The 19,312-nt window shown below is 44.6% G+C and overlaps 1 protein-coding gene across 8 annotated transcripts in view; it reads right to left on the bottom strand.

Moving 5' to 3' along the window:
- LOC127579261 (fibroblast growth factor receptor 3-like) overlaps window positions 1-19,312 on the bottom strand; it is a 228,644-nt gene that overhangs the window by 81,787 nt on the left and 127,545 nt on the right. For all 8 annotated transcript variants that reach the window (XM_052031925.1, XM_052031932.1, XM_052031966.1 and 5 more), the window contains one exon: window positions 18,785-19,020. In XM_052031925.1, the coding sequence (XP_051887885.1) occupies window positions 18,785-18,956 (172 nt within the window). In that variant the 5' untranslated portion in view covers window positions 18,957-19,020. The remainder of the gene's footprint in view (window positions 1-18,784; window positions 19,021-19,312) is intronic.

The following is a 19,312-nucleotide window of genomic DNA, read 5'->3' as shown; positions in this document are numbered from 1 at the left end:
GGTAGGATTAGTGTAATGGGTGCTTGATGGTCACCAAGGAATTGGTGGGTGGAAGGCCTGTTTCCATGCTGTATGATTCTACACTGTTGGTGCAAATCCATTTGATTTGCAGTCACAAGACTTGCAGTATAACTCCAATCTGAATGCAGTGTCGAGGCCTGACCTGGCAGCGCAGGGGGACTGGCTGATAGCAGCAGCTCCTGCCACTTGTTTCTGAAGCCTGATGGCAGGCAATGCACAGAGCCAATGGCACCTACTCGGAACCTACTGTACACTTATCTTTCACATGCTGTGCTTTGAGAGGCTGTCAAATATGGAGATACCAAATGCACTTTACAGTGACAGGGGCATCTACTTAAACCTGCTGTGCAGGCACTTTGAGCTACATCCTGTAGACTCTTTATCTCTGTCACCCTCTCTGTGTCTGTTTCTACTTCAGGGGAGGAAGCCAGATTCCACACACAACACAGAGAAATGGCCTGGTTTCCAGACAGCTGAGTATGCTGCACACTATGAGCTCTATTATCTGCACAGAGTCATAGAAAGATGCAGTATGGAAACAGGCCCATCTGCCCACTGAGTTTGCGCTCATCACCCATTTACACTAATCCTACAGTGATTCCATTTTTTATTCTCCCCACATTCTCATCAACTGCTCCCAAATTCTACCACAAATCTAAACAACTAGGGACAACTTACAGTGGTCTATTAAACATACACAAACACACAGTGCAATAGTGGTACCCAAGCAACATTCCATTGGAGATCTTACTTCACTCAGGTTAAAAATCAGAGGGCCTTGTCAGTCTATTTGACTCAGAGGAATATCAGAAAGCATTTCTGCCTTCCGTTATCACCCAAAGCTCAGCAGATTTAACAGGCAGATGCCACAACGATGAGGGTTTCAAATCTGCTTCCCTTCCTCTACTGGTCCACGTGACGCGAACTTGGGTGAAAGAACTTCCAGGGATGAGCCGAAATCATCTGAAAGGACGTGTACGTGCGCGTGCGTGTGTGTGTGTGTGTGTGTGTGTGTCCTTTCTAAAAAAAAACCCTGGTTTTCTACTTCATTACCCAAGTGCAAAATGAGCATACTGTAGTTTAAACCATTAACTATCATTTAGTTTTTCATTTGTTTTGTGGTTACATCACAATCTGGGATTGCTGGAGCAGATTATGTGCAGCAGAAAGCAGTCTAGTAATTTGCTCTGTTTTCTTTCAAAAGGGAGTCTCCGTGTCTTTGTTTATGTGCCTATGGACAATTGTTTCAGTGTAATAGATTTATTATCCTAGATTGCTTTTGCTTATTCGTATTTCTCTCCTAGCTCGGTTCTCATGGGGATCCTTCCTTTGCCTCTGTCTAACTTCCTAACCTTCTGAAGGTGGTGACTCACTGGATGCAAAATCACTGCAGAATTCTTTATGTCCTCGTTCAGGAGTGGCTCATGGAATGACTGAGGTTCTGGCCCTAGGGTACCGATCCCATTGCCCAACCACTCACAGGTTGCTTCACTGTCCTATGAGCTCTAAAAGCTGAGTGGTGGCAGCAGGAAGACTGAATACAGTAGGGATTCCTGGTTCCCTGTTTATGGAGGTAGTTGTATGTTCAGAAGAGGGGAGGATGTGTCTTGGCTGTGATGCCTTCCATGGTCAAATAACCCCCTTTAAATTGGTAAATTGGTTTAATATTGTCACACGTACTGAGGTACAGGGAATAACTTTGTTTTGCATGTCATCCATACAGATCATTTCATCACATCAGTGCATTCATTGAGGGTAGTACAAGGGAAAACAATAACAGAATGCAGAGTAAAGTGTTGCATTTACAGAGAAAGTGCTGTGCAGGCAGACAATAAGGTGCAAGGTCATAACGAGGTAGATTGTGAGATCAAGAGTCCATTTTATTGTACTAGGGGACTGTTCAATAGTTTTATAATAGCAGGATAGAAGCTGTCCTTGAGCCTAGGGGTACGTGCTTTCAGGCTTTTGTATCTTCTGCCCAATAGGAGAGGGGAGAAGAGAGAATGTATTGGTATTGCTGTTGGTTTATTATTGTCACTTATACCGAGGTACAGTGAAAAGCTTGTCTTACAAACCGATCTTATAGGTCAATTCATTACACTGTGCAGTTACATTGAGTTAGTACAGAGTGCATTGATGTAGTACAAGTAAAAACAGTAACAGTACAGAGTAAGGTGTCACAGCTACAGAGAAAGTGCAGTGCAATAAGGTGCAAGGTCACAATAAGGTAGATTGTGACCTTGCATAAAGGACCTTATTGTATAAAGGAACCGTTCAATAGTCTTAACACAGTGGGGTAGAAGCTGTCCTTAAGTCTGGTGGTACGTGCCCTCAGGCTCCTGTATCTTCTACCCGATGGGAGAGAAGAGAGAATGTCCTGGGTGGGTGGGGTCTTTGATTATGCTGGCTGCTTCACCAAGACAACGAGAAGTAAAGACAGAGTCCAATGGCCAGAGTCCAGAGTCAATGGCCGGGGTAGGTGGGGTCTTTGATTATGTTGGCTGCTTTACTGAGGCAGCAAGAAATGTAGACAGAGTCCATGGAGGGGAGGCTGCTTTCCGTGATGTGCTGAGCTGTGTCCACAACTCTGCAGTTTCTTGCAGTCTTGGGTAGAGCAGTTGCCACACCAAGCCGTGATGCATCCAGATGCTTTCTATGGTGCATCTACAAAAATTGGGTGCATCTATAAAAATTGGACTTAAAACTTGGGTGACAGAGATAGCCATTTTAAGAAGCAACAGAGAGAACCCAGCTAACATCTAACACCTTTGGCAAGAGATACAAGAGAGAAATTGACGAGAAAATTCAGAAGTAAAGATGTGGTCGTGACTTGAATCTTCCAGAGTGCCACACATGTACCTCATAAACTGTCTGTTATGGGGACACATAATCAACAGACACACAAGGTAATGAAACGTGAGGTTAAATACAGTTGCTCTCCTCTTTAGTGTTCTACAAAGGTTGCTTTTGCACTGCCTCCCCCCCATCCTGATTCATGTTCCTGAACTATGGTGCTTATGTTGTTAAATCACATTCTGTGGCCCACTACCCACACTCCGCCCCCACAGTGAACCACTGAGAAGACAGCCATACTCCAGAAACTTTGTGGTAAACAGGGCAGCACAGTGGATGTTTTGAGAAATTTTCCATCATCAGTGTAGGAAAAAAAGGACCCACTTTCCAATAAGTTACTCAAGGAGATATGTGCTCTTTTTCTGATTGGTGTCCTATCAAGAACTACCAAATGCATGCAGCACGCTTGGATTCCAGGTTTGGGCCAGCCAACTGCACATACAGGGCAACTAAAATCCTTCCTTCTGATATGTAGCAAACCATCTCCAAATGAAGCATTTCCTTCACCTTCAAAAATCACACAAACTCACTCCACCAAGACACTTCAACCCACATGCTTGCACAATCCAAAGCCAGTGGAATTAAGGGCAAGTGCGCAAGGGAGAAAGGAATGCAAGGAAAGGCTAATACAGTTCACTAAAGAAGGATTGAGCAGGGCATAAGTGCTGACACAGACCAGCTGCTGTGGATGTTAATTCTACGTAATCCCAAAACTTTACGCATCACTGGCATTAAGTTAACAAAGTGAGATCGTGAGTCACCAGATAACAGGAGGTATGCAGAGATACAAGGAGGCACAACCTTTTATTTATTCATTTTTTGGGGGATCTAGGCAATGCTAGCAAGGCCAGCATTTATTGACCATCCTTAACTATCTCTTGTACCAAGTGGCTTGCAAGACCACTTCATAGAGAAGAGTCACAGAGTCATACAACATGGAAACAGGCCCTTCAGCCCACCAAGTCCATGCCGGCCATCAAGCACCACTGATTCTGCACTAATTCCATTTTTATTCGTTCCACATTCCCATCAACTACTCCTAGATTCTACTACTCTCTTACACATCAGGGGCAATTTACAGTGGCCAATCAACCTACCAACCCACATGTCTTTAATATGTGGAAGGAAACCAGAGCGCCCAGAGGAAACCCACACAGTCACAAGGAGAACTGCAGACTCCACAGAGACCACACCTGAGGTCAGGATTGAACCCGGGTTTCTGGTGCTGTCGGCAGTAATTCTACCAGGTGTGCAACTGTACCGTCCAAACCACGTCTGAGCAGCCAGCAAGGTCGATACCAATGGTTTGCGTAATATTCTTGGGATGGGGGCAAGAAATGTTTGGTGATTCTGTACCCCTAATCCCTGCTCTCAGCACAGTTTCCAGTGGGCAAAACACAGACCTCTAAAAGAAAAGGGTTGCATTTCCCTAACACCCTTCGCTGCCTCTGGCCCTTGCAAAGGAACCCCTTTGAAAGTGTGGGCACCGCAGTAGAGTAGTGAATGGTACGCACTGCACAACAACTGCTGGGCAAAAATAATCAGAGCTCGGCTGGGACACATCCAGCTGGAGTTAGGAGTTGAATCCAGTATCTGTTGTGTGGTTACCAAGCAGCCTGCAGCCTTTCCCTTGAAATGCACACAACCCAAACAGCTTCAGCTTCAGGTGGAATTTTTATATTTTGGTTACCAACACTCACTAAAGATTTCAGTGACCACTGTTAGTTACAAGCTTTGCTGGTAACATTGCAATGGTCCAATGTTTGTGACTCTGATGTTTAGCTGAGACCAATCAGAATAGAGGTAATGGTTGCAATGAACCAATTAGATCTGTGCAAAGGGACACAGCCCATGGATCAGATTGCTTTCCTCAAAGAAACTTCATTTTTTTTATATAAATGTACAGCCAAGCTGTAATTAGTAAGAACTAGAGCTATCATTTAACTAAATGCTACCAATTGACTTCAAGCACAAATGAAAGGCAAAAATATCATCATTGCTCTCCATGTGTAGCTGGCTTCTTGGACTGGATTTTAGAACCCACGAGTCAGAGGTAGGAGGGTCTTAGCTCCTTGGAACTGCACCACCCCCAACACTCACCTACCCCAGTACGCCCCTGCACCCTCTTCTCTAACCAGCACCACTTACACTGGGTTAGCACTTCTGATCATTATCCAGGAACATATCTTCGCCAGAAGACTGGCAGTTCTGCTGACCAGGACTTTTGAGTGGATCTGTAAAGAATCCCAGCAATGCCAGAGAAACATGCACAAGAAAATTTGCTCGACTGTGTGTCAGACACCACAAGACGCTGACATCCACATTGGCTTCCACTGTGAATGAAGGGAAAATCTGACTCAACTGTTGTGTTTTATTGGACACCAGGTGGAGGGGGTTTAAAATCCAACGCAGAAAAGAGATCAAGTTCCAACAGGGAGTTTGGTTGCCTCAAGACATTGCTCAGGAATACAATAATTTGCGAATTTATGTAGCACTTTTAACATGGCAGAAGGTTCCAATGCAGGCAAGAGGCAAACCAGCTGCACGTCCTGCTCTGTATGGAGCTAGGTCTCAGTGTGGGCTCTGCCAAGGGAGCTACAATTTCTTTCCAAGCCTCTGGGCTTCCACCCAAGGCCACTACCATCCCAAAGGATCCTTCTTGGGGAATGTGTAAACATCAGTGAGACAAGTAACGGACTAGGTGGTAATACCTTGGGTAACATATGGGGCTTAGTAAAGGGTGTGTACCCCTTTAAAGAAGTCAACTATTCTCGGCGTATACTGCAACAATCTTTTGGGGGAACTTTCCAGAAGGCGCTCTCTGTATAAAAGCTGCTTGCTGATCTGGGAATAGGTTGGCAGAAAATAAATGCTCTCCCTCTCTCCTTTTCTTTCTCTCCAAGTTATTTTACCTTATCTGGCTGTTGTCCAATATCTTGGCAAGTCTTAGAGTTATTTAATAAGGAAACAGATCTTTCAGGCCACCAGGTCCACGCCAACCTCGAAGCATCCACTTGCACTAATCCCATACCATTCTCCCATGTTCCCATCATTTCCCCTTGATTCTACCACTTAACTATTACAGTGGCCAATTAATCTGCAAGCCTTCCTGTTTTTGGGACATGGGAGGAAACTGGAGCATCCAAGGGAAACACACACCTTCACAGGGAGAACGTGCAAACTCCACAGGGGCAGCACCAGAAGTCAGGACTGAACCTAGGATGCTGGAGCCTGAGGCAGCAGCTACTATATGCACCACTGTACCGCTGACGTACCTTTCTCCTCCCTCAACCTGATTCAGGGAGACAGTGGAGACACCCTGTGTGGACTCGTACACTCATTCAGAGTTAGAAGGTTGAGAGTTCAAGTGCCACTTCAGAAATGTCGCCACAAATATATAATTTTAGCTGACACTTCTGGTGCAGTAGTGGGGGACTGCTGCACTGTTAGCAGGTAGCACGTGCCACCCTCAGACGTTGTCCATCACCTTGCCATCCAAGGCATTAAACAGAAGCTCTAATTCCCCTCCCAGGTGGGTCTGAAAAATCCTATGACAGTACTTCAAAGAAGAACAGGGTAATTCTCCACAGAACACCCTGGCCAATATTAACCAACAGCAGTGAAACAGTTTATCTGATCATTACCCCTTGCTGTCCATCAGAACTTTGTAAATTGGTTGTCTTCCTACATTATAACAGTGACGGCACTTCAGAAACACCACAACTCAAAGTCATGAAACACTGCACATAACTGTAATTCTCTCTTTGCTGGTTCTTCCGAGAGGTAGCAATCTGTGCTGAGGCAGTGCCTTCAGAAAAGGAGGGGCTGAGGAACAGAGGAAAATTCTAAAAATAACAACCCAAAGGTTTTGTTGTCAGTCTCTGCTAAAGAGATACTCCACAGGCTGGGGCCGAGCTGTTGTCACACTCAGCCTGTGAACTCTCAATGAATGCCACATGAAATTGGAGAATCCAGGATAAAACAGAGGGTTAAATTCTCATTTCTCAACAACATGGGCTCTAAATCCTGTCTCATTTACTGCTATGTAATTTTAACAGTCCCTGCCTAATCTGTGTTTAAGGGAGATCGGCGGGATGTAAATAACTCAAACAATGCCTTTAATCTAACAGTATCCTACAAAGACTTCATTGGAAATGAGGGAGGAGAGGAAGTTAATCTCAATATAGATACATAAAAATGAACTCTGCAACATCTAACGAGGCACAGTGGGGAAAGTGAAGGCTACCGGAATGCTGACAGCTCTGCTGGTAGGCACTGTATTAAAACAGCCAACTGCTCTAGAATGGATTCGGATTTATTCACGTGACCACCCCACCACCCCCCCCCCCCCCCCCAACTGAGCATCATCTGTCACTAGAACAAAGACTGGCCTAATTTCGCCACGGTAACCACACTGGACAGCCGCTTAGAAACTGGCCTAAGTAGTTTTCTTGGGGAGTACCGACAGACCTTAATCATTGCACAAATTTAACACCAGTTACCATTCTCTTAATTCAGCCTCAAGAAAATTTTTACGGTCAATTTAAGGAATGTTTATTTAAAAGGCAAAACCTACTCCAGCATTTCTAAATGTTCATGTTCATGCATGATAATGAATTGAGTAACCTTTGAAAGAAGACTGCACTGGGTGGTAAACTATGCTGTACACATCCATATTCTCAAAGGACCAGGTTACTGGGGAGGGTGGCGGTTGTACTGGAGGATCAAAATTAACCAGGAAAGCAGAATTCAAAATGCAGCTAGGAACCAAATTGTGATAATCCCAAACTGCATACGCAACTGAATGACTTGATGGGGAACTCGGGTGTCTCTGGAAAGATGAGATAAAATGGCCTGAATGTTTCTTCAGACATAATCATCTTGTGAAAATTTGAACAAAATCAAATTGTCGCCTTTAATTGAAATGTTTTGTTTGTTGCTTTAATTCTTTCTAGTGGCTTAACTTTTTTGTCCTCATCTCCTTCAGATTCTTTAGTGTACATCCCACCAGTGGGTATGGAACATACAGAAGAGGCATCAACATATCTGCCTGTGGGAAAGTGTGCAACATCACCAAAAGGAATTTCCCTAAATGTGTCAACATTACCTTCTGGGTTATGGGGTGAAATGACAGTTAGTGTGCTATGCAGAACTTTCGGAAGAAAAATGGTTGGCCTAAACTTGTCATGATCGACAGTAGAGTGACTTGATGATCTGACTGTATCCCAATTGGCTGAAGGGACAGCAGTCTCTGGGAAGTGAATGCTTGAAACACGGTGCTTTCTGGTTTTCCAATCTGATTGGACAGAGGGGTCACATCACTGTCACAAACTGCCATTCAAATACAAGCTTTGCAATCAGTTAGATGTTGGGTTATGTACTCTAGTAACTGTATACCATAGTTACAGTTGTGAACTTATTCTATTTATGCAGTTGAAGGGTCTTGACCCAAAACGTTGACTATCCAGTTCCCTCCATAGGTGCTGCCTGACCCGCTGAGTTCCTCCAGCATTTTGTGTGTTGCTATTTATGCAGATCTGACATCCCAGAGAGAACCTTTGAAAGAGCTATGCACTTACTCCCAGTTTCTTCTCTTTCCCCATATTCTTATAAATATTTTCCCTTCTAAGCATTTATTCAATTCCCTGTTGCAAATTACTAATGGTTCTCAACTGACCACATTCAAAAATATTTCTGCATGTTCTCTCAGATTCTTACAGTCTCATGGTTTTGCAAAAGATCTGCCTATGTCATATTCCTCTTTCTGGCACTACTTTCCAGATTTACACTTTGATCTCTATCATAGTTCCTTTCCCATTCTTTGCCCCACTTCTTAGACAGTGACTAGATAGCCTGGAGATGGCAATTGTACTGTTAGCCATTCTAATACTACCCTGTAATTACAATGACATTATATCCTATTAGACACATAGAAAAATGTTGCACATAAAATTTAAAACATTGAGAATTATTTCAGTTGGACAGCTTGCCCTCCTCCTTCTACCAATGTTATTTTAAAATGAATAAATAATCACATGGGAACAATTACAACTTTGCCTTTCATGAGTCCAAAGTGTTTTTTGTCATATTACTGAAACTGAGCAAAAACCTTGATGGGTTGTTTATGCAAGGGAGAAAGGGAGTTTGAAAAATGCTGAAAGAACCTGCACTCTATAGAAACGTAATTGTAGGTTCAGGAATGTCCAATAAGGCATTTTACACTCAATAGGTTACTGCTGAAGAATAATCAGTGCTATTTTCATGTGGTCACAGGGAGTAATATCAGGTGGAGTGCAAACCCTTATTCACATTCTACTCAGTGAATGACATAACTACTTTGGCTTAACTTGCTCTCTGGGATCAGTGCATCTATGTTCTTTATTTTTTACTATCTTAATAAAAAGCCTATGCCTCAGCTTTCTGATCGGTTAAAAGGTGCACACTGATGACGATGCCATGTCTCATTGTTACTTTCTAAAGATGTTGACCAAAGCATTCTGCTTTTCCAGAACATTTGTTAATTCTCCTCCTCCAGCCTCAAACCCCTCTGAGATATCCATGTTCCTCCATTTCTGGACACTTGGATATCCTCAGATTTACTCAGCACGTCATTAGTGGTCATGCCTTCAGCTGCCGGAATTCCCTTCCCGAACCTCTCTGCCTCCTTAAGGGCTCTATACAAAGCTTCAGCCAACTGTTTTAACATGGCTTGAGGACATTGTTTCTTGTTTGATAAGCCTCAAGTGAAGTGCCTTGAGAAGGGTTTGTGCGTTAAAGGTGCTACATAAGTGGAAGCTGTTGCCACTTCAGGGGTCTTTTCTCTTTCTGCCCACCACAAGAACACCCTCAAAAGTAGCCCCACCTCACTTCATTCCCCATGATTCACATTCCATCTGAAACTGCAATGAGTCCTCAGCAGACTATACTGGCATTTGCTGGGCTTGGTACAAAACATCAGAGGCTTCAGAACTAAACTGTCTACAGTAGACACTGTACTCCTTAGTTGCACCATATTACTTTGTATCTCTTTGGCTTAGCCACCAAATTATGATGCTTTGTCTTTAGGTGAACTATGGCTCAGGTGTCACAGAGGGTCAGCAATGGAAGGGTTAATACCTTGCTATTTGCAGCTGGTCACACAAGCTCTAATTTCCCCTTATAGCGACTTCCTTGCCCCCTCACTTTAGACCTGAACTCTGGTAATATTTAGAGAAATGGCACCTACTGACAACATTTTGCAAATTGTACAGCTCTGGAATGAATTTGGCAATCGAGTTAAAGCACCATCATTTGAACTTCCTTACGACTTCCGAAAGGAAGTGACCTTTTCAATGGAAGTCATTTCCTGTGTCTCAAGTGTTGCAGTTTTCAAGCATTCTTTTCCACAAGAATGTGTGGACACTCTCAGGACACTTGCTTATTTGATATTAAAACATTAATGTCGTTTAGACATTGTCCGTGAGATGAATACAAACAGAAGCAATGTGCTATAGGTTTCCTTTTCCTCCCGTCTTCATTATTCTTTTCCTTAGATGTGGGCAGTGCTGCAATTATTGGCAATTCCCAGTTGCCCTGAAGGTTATTAAAAGTCAGCTGTGGAGTGTGGGTCTGGAGTTACAAGTAGGCTGGATCATGTTGTGGGGGTGGCAAGTTCACATCCCTGAAGGAAATTAGCAAAGCAGCTGGGTTTTACAACAATCCAGCATCATGGTTATTCTAGTCTGGTGTCTGACACCAATCCAAATTAACACAACTTCTGGACTGTTAGTTCAGTCCCACAACCAGCACAGCCCAGAAAGTAGATCATGCAGCACCCAATTTTCAGGTGTTCATTGTGCAAAGTTTTACCTAGAACTAGTCATATTAATGCACATTTCCAAGTGAAATCTTGCTGATTTTGAAAATGCACTGGGCTCTTCCATGTGTGATTCCCATTAAGGTTTCTGATGTATGCGTGGCATTGGTAGGCAACTAATGACATCACTATTCATGCAATGCCCATTTCTGCCTGTGCCAACATAAATCGGAGATCACAGCTCCAAACTACAACCATCAAGAAACAGTCTCACTTGAACTAGGTGCACATGGTGAAAGATTGTTGCTTTATTTTCAATTTAAAAGGATGTTTTGCTGACATGAGGCAACTCAAATGCACAGCTTTAGAACTGACTGCAAACTGCTCGAACACTTTCCAAAGTCCACAGAGTATGTTTAAACTAACATGGAGTGTTTGTGAGTACATTTAGCTGTTGAAATATTCATCAAATGGATGTCTCAGTGGTGACACCACTGGTGGCTCTCTGTTACTGCAGGCTTTGTTATGACCATAACTTGTCATGCAAGTCAGTTTGGGATTTCAGCACAGAAGGGAAAGACATGTCAATTAGTGATGAGCCCACTCCCACTGTGTCGTTACAGGCAACACATTCTGTCTAGAGCTGTCTGTGAACAATGTATTCGCAGGCTCAGGGTTCGTAAGGCTGTTGTCGATGAGATACATGATGGAGGGATGATGCACCATTCCCCCTTCATCTGCAGGAGGGCCTTACAGTTACACCTGGGAGTAAGTTTCTTAATCCTACAAAATCTGGAGTTACCTCACTCTCTAGCAGTTCAAGTCACCTTATGTAATGGCAACTGAACTGACTAGTGTTGCAACAGCTGGGCTCAGGCTTTGCAACATCTGGAATTGTCTTATCTGACAACACTTTGATCCATAACCGATGATTAGCCATCCCCCTTCATAATGTCGATCACCATATCCTTTAACAGCTGGATTTGCTTCACCCAATGACAATTACAGATGCCTGAGTCTGGCAACTGGAGCTACCTTACCACACATCTGGATTACTGTAATTCCACAACAGCTGTAATCTGTTTAATCCACAACATGTTATGGTCAGCTAACTTTGATTAAGTCAAAAGAGTCATTTTTGCTCAGGTTACAATAGTTTGCTTTTAATGATCAAAAAGAGGCAACAGCAGCTTGTTTAACGTAGGAAGGTGTCTCACAGGGCTTAATCAGACACAGATGGATGATGAACCCAAGAACGGGGGATGAGGGAAATCCATAAATTTAGGCAAAAATATAGACTCTAAGGAGGAACTGGAGGGGCAGAGGAGTTTAGGGAGGATATTCCAGAGTCCAGGTGGAAAATAGATTGTTTAAGGTTAGAAGATGGGAGAAGAAAGGGTTGTTGGTTGGGGGAGTGGCATGTGGAGAAACAGGATCCATGAAATTTACAGTTTGGTGGTAGGACACTGTAGGTCTGTTCGAGATTACCAAGGTGAGGAGACGTGAACTATAAGAGGGAATTTAAGCACGGGAGTGAGAATTTTAAAGTTGAAGAACTAGCACTGGGAGTCGATGTAGGTCTGGGACTTGGTGCATTGTGGGAAACAGCAGAGTACAGGATGAAGCATGTGGAAGATGGGTGGATGGTTTGGACAGGATTGGAATAGCTGAGTTTGGAGGTGATAAGCTCATAAGACAAAAGTTTCAATGGCAGGGTCTGGCTGGAGAAAGGTGCACAATGTTATGGAAGAAGAATGTTATTTCAAAAGTTGATATTTTCCAAATCCTTTCTTTTAAGCCTTTATGCAATTAATAAGGCCAGCATTAGTCACTAATTGTCTTTGAGAAGATGATGGTGAGCCACCTTCATGACCAACTGCAGTCCTTCTCGCAAAGGTGGTCCCACAATGCTGTTGGTAGGGAGTTTCGGGATGTAGACTCAGTGACACTGAGGGAACGGTGATGTAGTTCCTCTTGAAGGTGATGGGTAAATTGGGAGGGGCTTTTGCAGGTAGCGGTGATCCCATGCACCTGCTAACCTTGATTTCTGCCACCTGAGCGCTGGGTTTGGCAGACACTATCCATGAAAACTTGGCATGGTGTCATAGTGCATTGAACAGATGGTTTGCAGCACAGCCATTGTGCACCAATGAAGAAGGAAATAAACTTTCAGACTACAAGATGGGGAGCTAATCAATTGAGTTCCTTTGCCCTGGATGGGGTTGAGGTTCTCAAATATTGGAACGATAGCCATTCATACAACAGGGGAGTATTCTATCACATTCCTGACATATCTTGTGGATGGTGCGGAAGCTTTGAATTGTCAGGTGGTAAGTCATTCACTGCAGAATAACTAGCCTCTAAACTGCACTTGTAGTCAAGTTATGTACGTGGCTGGTCCAGCTAATTTCCTGATCAATTGTGATCCCCAGGATGGTGGGGTTTTAGCGATGATAATGCCACTGAGTCAATGGGAGATTCTTTGGAGATGATCACTTGAGGGGCACAGATGTTACTTGCTACTTATCAGCCCATGCCTGCATGTTGTCTCAGCCTTGCTATGTTTAGGCATGGAATCATAGAACTGTTATGCCACAGAAGGAGGCTCTTAGCCCATTGAGTCAGTGCTGGCTCCTCACACAGCAATCTAGTAAGTCCCATTCCCTTGTTCTTTCCCTGTAGCTGCAGTTTTTCCTGAGGTGCCAATCTAATTCCCTCTTTCTATACCGTTATACAAAGTGAGTTCCTAACCTTCTGTGTAAAAAAGACTTCACCTTACATCTCCTTTGCATCTTTCATCCCAAATTTTAAATCCATGCCTCTGGTCCTTGAACATGCAAACATGCTAACTAGGAGCAGGAGTAGGCCACTCCGCCCCTCAAAGTTGCGCTGTCATTTAACAAGATCATGGCTGATTTGATCATAATCTCAACTCTGCACTCTGGTTTACTTGTGGTAAACTTTCACCGTCTATTATCAGGAACCTATTGACCCCTGTCTTAAAGATACACAAGAATTCTGCTTCCTCCACTCTTTGAGGAAGAGTTCTAAAGACTCACGAGCCTCTGAGTACAAAACAAACTGAATCTCTGTCATAAACAGGCAACCTCACCACCCCACCCCACCCCATTTTAAACAATTATCCTAGTCTTAGATTTTCCCACAAAATAAAGCATCCTTTCCACATCCGCCTGGTCATGGCCCATAGGATATCTTGTATTTCATTCAAGTCATCTACCACTCTTCTAAAGTCCAGCATAAATGCCTAACAATCTGGTGGTTTCATGGTCATCATAACTAAGATTAGCTGTTTTTTAAATAAATTCCAGATCATTAACTGAATTTAAATTCCACAGATGCCATGGTGGGATTTGAACTCAGATATCTGCATTAGTAGTCTGGGCCTCTGGGTTACTTCAGAGTAGTTTAACTACTGCACAACCACCATGCTTCTGAATCACTGACTAATGGGAACAGCTTCCCTCTAAACCAGTCATGACCTTGTACACCTCCTTCAAATCTCTTCTCAATCTTTTTTGCTGTAAGGACAACAGAAGGAAGCATCTCAGGAACTGCCAATAGGAAGAAGCTTACGCATTCATCAGGGAACAACCACACCTTGCCTAGTCTGATGGTCAGGCATGACTGGGGGCAGGCATGGTAGTGTAGCAGTTAGCGTAACGCTTTACAGCGCCAGCGACCCGGGTTCAATTCCAGCTGCTGTCTGTAAGGAGTTTGTACGTTCTCCCTGTGTCTTTGTGGGTTTTCTCCAGGTGCTCCAGTTTCCTCCCACATTCCAATGATATACGGGTTAGGAAGTTGTGGGCATGCTATGTTGGCGCCGGAAGCGTGGCGACACTTGCGGGCTGCCCCCAGAACACTCCATGCAAGAGATGCATTTCACTGCGCGTTTTGATGTACGTGTGACTAATAAAGATATCTTATCTTATCTAATGAAGCATTTGAAGGTGGTTGAGTGCAGGACAATTTCCTGAGGAGATCCTGCAGCTAAATCTTAAGGCTGGGATGACTAACCTCCAACAACCACAATCATCTTCCTCTTGTGCGAGATATAACACTAGCCACCGGAGTGTTTTTCCCTTCTGCCCACTGATTTCAGATTTATCAGGGCACCTTGATGCCACATTGAAATTCAGCTCTGTCGGCCTTGTTTGGTCCAAGACTGTCATGAGGTTTGGAGTTGACTGTTCCTGACAGAACCCAGTCTGGAGCTTTGGTGAGTAATTTATTGGTAAGTGCCGTTTGATGGCATGGCTGATGACACATCCATCACTTTGCTGATGATTAAGATAGATGGCAATTTGCTGGGATGGATTTATTCACATTTTGTGGATGAGACATAGCTGGGCAATCTCCCACATCATCGGCCAGATGCTGGTGCTTTAGTTGAATGGGAACAGCTTGGCTGAAGGCCCGGCTGGTTATTGGCTTCCATGGCTTTCATTCTGAGGAAAGTATCCAGTGCTTCCCTGTCATTTATTAATGCCAAATGGATAAATTGTATTGGCTGAAGTAGGGACGGAGGAGGCTGAGATGGTTGCATATGTTTTAGCCTTGTCTTTAGCACGCTTTTGCTGGGCCCTGCAGAGGCCGGGGATGTTTTTGGAGCCCCCTCCTCCAGTTAGCTCTCCACCACCATCTACAGTTGGATGTGGCAAGGATGAAGAGCTTTGATCTGATCCATTGGTTGAGGCATCACTTAGCTCTGTCCACTGCATGCTCTTTCTGCAGTTTAGCATAAGTGCAGCCCTGTGTTATGGCTTTGCCAGCTTGGCACCTCATTTTCGGGCATGCTTGCCTGTCACCCTAATTTGCCATTCTGTACCCTTCACTGCACCAGAGTTGGCCCTCTGGTTCAAAAATGACAGTCAAGAGGGGGACATGCCAGGAAAGGAGGTTACAGACTGTGGTGCTTCTGCTGATGGATCCCCTGTTCCAAGCTGCTGATCTGTTCCAACTTCTTCACATCCAGCACCCTCCACTCAACAAATGATGCTGGCTTTGGCCTGAATTGACTCCAAGGCATGCGGGGCCTCAGCTGGGCTAAGTTCCCCCTCAACTCCCTGGAGCAGGAGCATGATTGGATCTTTGTGAATGAATGCGGAGCGGGTGAATATCATTAGCTCAGGTGAAGCTCCTCGTGTCTGGGCCTCAGACTCCATTCCGACCAAAGCCAGCACCTCCTGACCTTCTGCCCTCTCCCTGTACAGACCTTTGCAAACTATAAACCCCCACCTCCAAGCAGCCTCTTTCTCTCCACCTCCAGTTAAGGACTGTCTGTTCATCAGTCTCCAAAGAAATCCAAGGCTCCAGAATCAAGCTTAGGTTCAATGCGGGTTTTATAGACAAGTCCCTAAGTGAGCACAAAGCTGCACTCACTCAGAAGTAGGCGGGCCCTTAAATTCACGTTGTGAGCTATGTGTGTGTGCGGTGTGCACGAGTGTGTGTCTGTGTGTGTCTGTGGGGAAGGCTCCCTTGAGAGGAACTCCTTCCCACACGTTAGAAACCTCAGCCACAGTCTGCATGCAGCACAATCAGCTCGCATTGAGCAACAGTACTCCAAAGCTCTTGGGGGGAGAAACCGAGGCTCCAGTCCTAATCAGCAAGAGTCTTTATTTCCACCTCCAGCAAATTCATCAGTGGCTGCTCAGGAGCACCATAAATCAACCCATTTAACTGCAGAAAATAAGCTGTGTTGAGTTACATATAGAATATATATTTTATCGCAGCTTTCTCGCTGACAAAAAAAACAACCTTAGCACTGATTTATGGTGTTAAATAAAGCTGGGGGTGTACAGGGCAGGAAAATCAGCCGAGGTGGGGAGGGGCAGTTTGGGAGGAGAAAGGGGACACCTCCAGTTCTTGGCACCACCGGACGCCTTGGCTCGACACAAGAATGATTCAGACACTGCCATATCTCTTGCCACTCATACATTTTCTTCTGACTCCTTCAGGAGACTAGCAACGAGCTGCTTTCCACAGCATGCCTTCAGTCATACACAGCTGGTGAATTGTATTTAGCATTTGGAGCAAGGTTGAGGAGTTGTGGAGGGGAGTGAAATGTACAGAAATGGGGGGAGTGGGATGGGGAGGGAGAGGAATGGATTAAGATGTAGAGAATAGGATAACAGCATAAGCACGAGTTGAAGGAAGAGGAAGCAAGAGCAACATAAAAGAAAGGTAGAAATTTGTAATGTGGCAGAGGGAAGATAATATGATGGACAGATTAGGTCCATAAGTAAGATAGTGAGTGTATGAAAGAGTGAATGAATGAGTGACGGCATGGATGAATGAGTAAATGAATGAGCAAATTAGTGCATGAATGAGTGAGTAAATGAATAAGTGAGTGAGTGAATGATTGAGTAAGTGAGTGGGTGAACAAGTAAGTGACCTTGTAGCAAAACAACAGTTCAGTGTATTAAATCAGATTATGTAAATAACCTGGTTCTCACTCTCAGACATCAGGATGCGAGTTGGTGGATGTAAACTGCACTCGCATTAGTTGATCAGAAGATTTATAGGGCAGGTTGCAGTCTATTTTTAAACTGTCCACATTCCTTTTCCCACAGGGAATTGTTGACAGTCAGATACAAATTCCAGAAAAATGTAATCAGCCAAGATAAAGAACAGCTATAAATAATACTGCATTTATTTGTAAAAATGACAACTTCCTGCATTTCTGTAGCACTGTTAATGTAACAAAACATTTTGTGATGCTCCACGGAATGTTAAACAGAATGTGAGACCAGGCCACGTAAGGAGAGATTAGCTCAGATGAGCATAAGTATGGCCAAAGAAGGAGGTTTTAAGAAATGCCTTAAAGGAGGAGAGGAAGGATTAGCCGGGATTCCAGAATGGGGACCTTTCTCAGCTGAAGAACTAGTTGGCAATAAACGGGGAAGCATAAAAGGCTAGGATTGGAAGAAACTACATTGGCGAGACCAAACGCAGACTAGTGACCGTTTCACAGAACATAACTGCGATCTGCATCTCCCCGTGCCAGTCACTTCAACTCCCCCTCCCACACCATCACTGATACGTCAGTCCTCGACCTCCTCCACTGCCAGAAGTCCAAGCGCAAACTGGAAGAAAAGCACCTTATCTTCCGTTTTGGAACCTTGCAGACTAACGGCATAAACATTGAATTCTCCCATTTTAAGTAATCCTCTCAACATCCCCCCCCAACCATGCCTCTTCTTTTCTTTCCTTTCCTAGCCCATCTCTCTTTTTTCTACCCTTTTTTGCCTCCTTACCTATGACCCATCCCCGGCGGAACTACTCTCCCCTTCTCCCCCACACCTATCACCATCTCTTACCTGCGTCTACCTATCACCACCTTGTGGCTACCCCGCCTCCCGTCTTTTGTCCACCTATCATCGCTCTGCTTTTCCTTTCTATATATTGGGCTTCCCCTTTTCCTATCTTCAGCCCTGACTGGAAATGTTGACCGCCTGCTTTTCTGCCACGGATGCTGCCTGGCCTGCTGAGTTCCTCCAGCATCATCGTGTTTTTCACCTAGATATTCCAGCATCTGCAGTCCTTTGTTTCTCTAGAAACCTCAGAGTGTTGTGGAATTGGAGGAGGTTATAGGAGAGAGGTCATGGAAGGATCTGGCAGCTCAGGTTTTGATACGTGTTAGGGTGTGAGTTCAGTTTTACAGAGAGTGGACGGAGGAAGGCACTGGTACAATCAGTTCCAGAGTAGCAGCTTGCACCCAGAACTATGTTACGCTGGGACATCACAGCTCACTTTGCACAGTGAATTACTTAGAAGGATCACTAGCTTCATTGTAAAAGATGGGCTCCTATATGAATCATCAATTTGGAACTCCCTACCTAACGTCACTGAGGGAGTAGCTTCAACACAAAGACTGCTGCGATTCAAGACGGGAGCTTCACAGCACCTTCTCAAGAGCAGTAAACACTGGCCTTGTCCTCAGCGCCCAGGTCCACAGATCAATCATTTAGAGGAAGGCGAATGCAAGAATCAAACACGTAATGAGAACAACATAAATCCTCTGACTCCTCTTTCCCCTTGCTCCCCAAATATGTACCAATGAACTAAAGAATGAAAGAAATCTGCTGAGGTGCTTACTTGGGGGAGAGCGTGTGCTGGTCTTTGCCTCAGGGTCTGAGATGTGGAGCCTGGCTGCTGGGATGCCAGAGGCGGTGACTAAACAGATACAGAGTGCGTAGCACAGGGCGATCATTCCTCTGCAGCTGCTGCCAGTCCGACTGTTGACGCCCTGCCCAGCCTTGGACATCATCTGTGCGCGCCCCTCACAGGCATGGGCGCTGTGCTTGCGCTGCTGACTGCGGTCGCTCTGTGCACTGGAGGAGAAAAGGGAGAGATCAGCTTGAGAATCAGATCCGCGTCACATTAGCAAAGGCCTCCTTACATGGTTGGCCGGGTGAACTTGCAATATGTGATTCCTGGAGAAGCCACTGCAGGCTACGGCCAGCTTCCACCAAAAATCTTCAGCCCGGGCCTGGTGAACCTGTGAAATTCGTTGCCACGGAGAGCTGTGGAGGCCAAGTCATTGGGTGTATTTAAGGCAGAGATCGATAGGTTCTTGACTGGTAAGGGGATTAAGGGTAACGGGGAGAAGGCGGGGAGAATGGG

Source organism: Pristis pectinata, chromosome 2 (assembly GCF_009764475.1).
Source record: "Pristis pectinata isolate sPriPec2 chromosome 2, sPriPec2.1.pri, whole genome shotgun sequence".
Classification (NCBI taxonomy): Eukaryota; Metazoa; Chordata; class Chondrichthyes; order Rhinopristiformes; family Pristidae; genus Pristis; species Pristis pectinata.
This window is presented reverse-complemented; position numbering and strand designations above follow the sequence as displayed.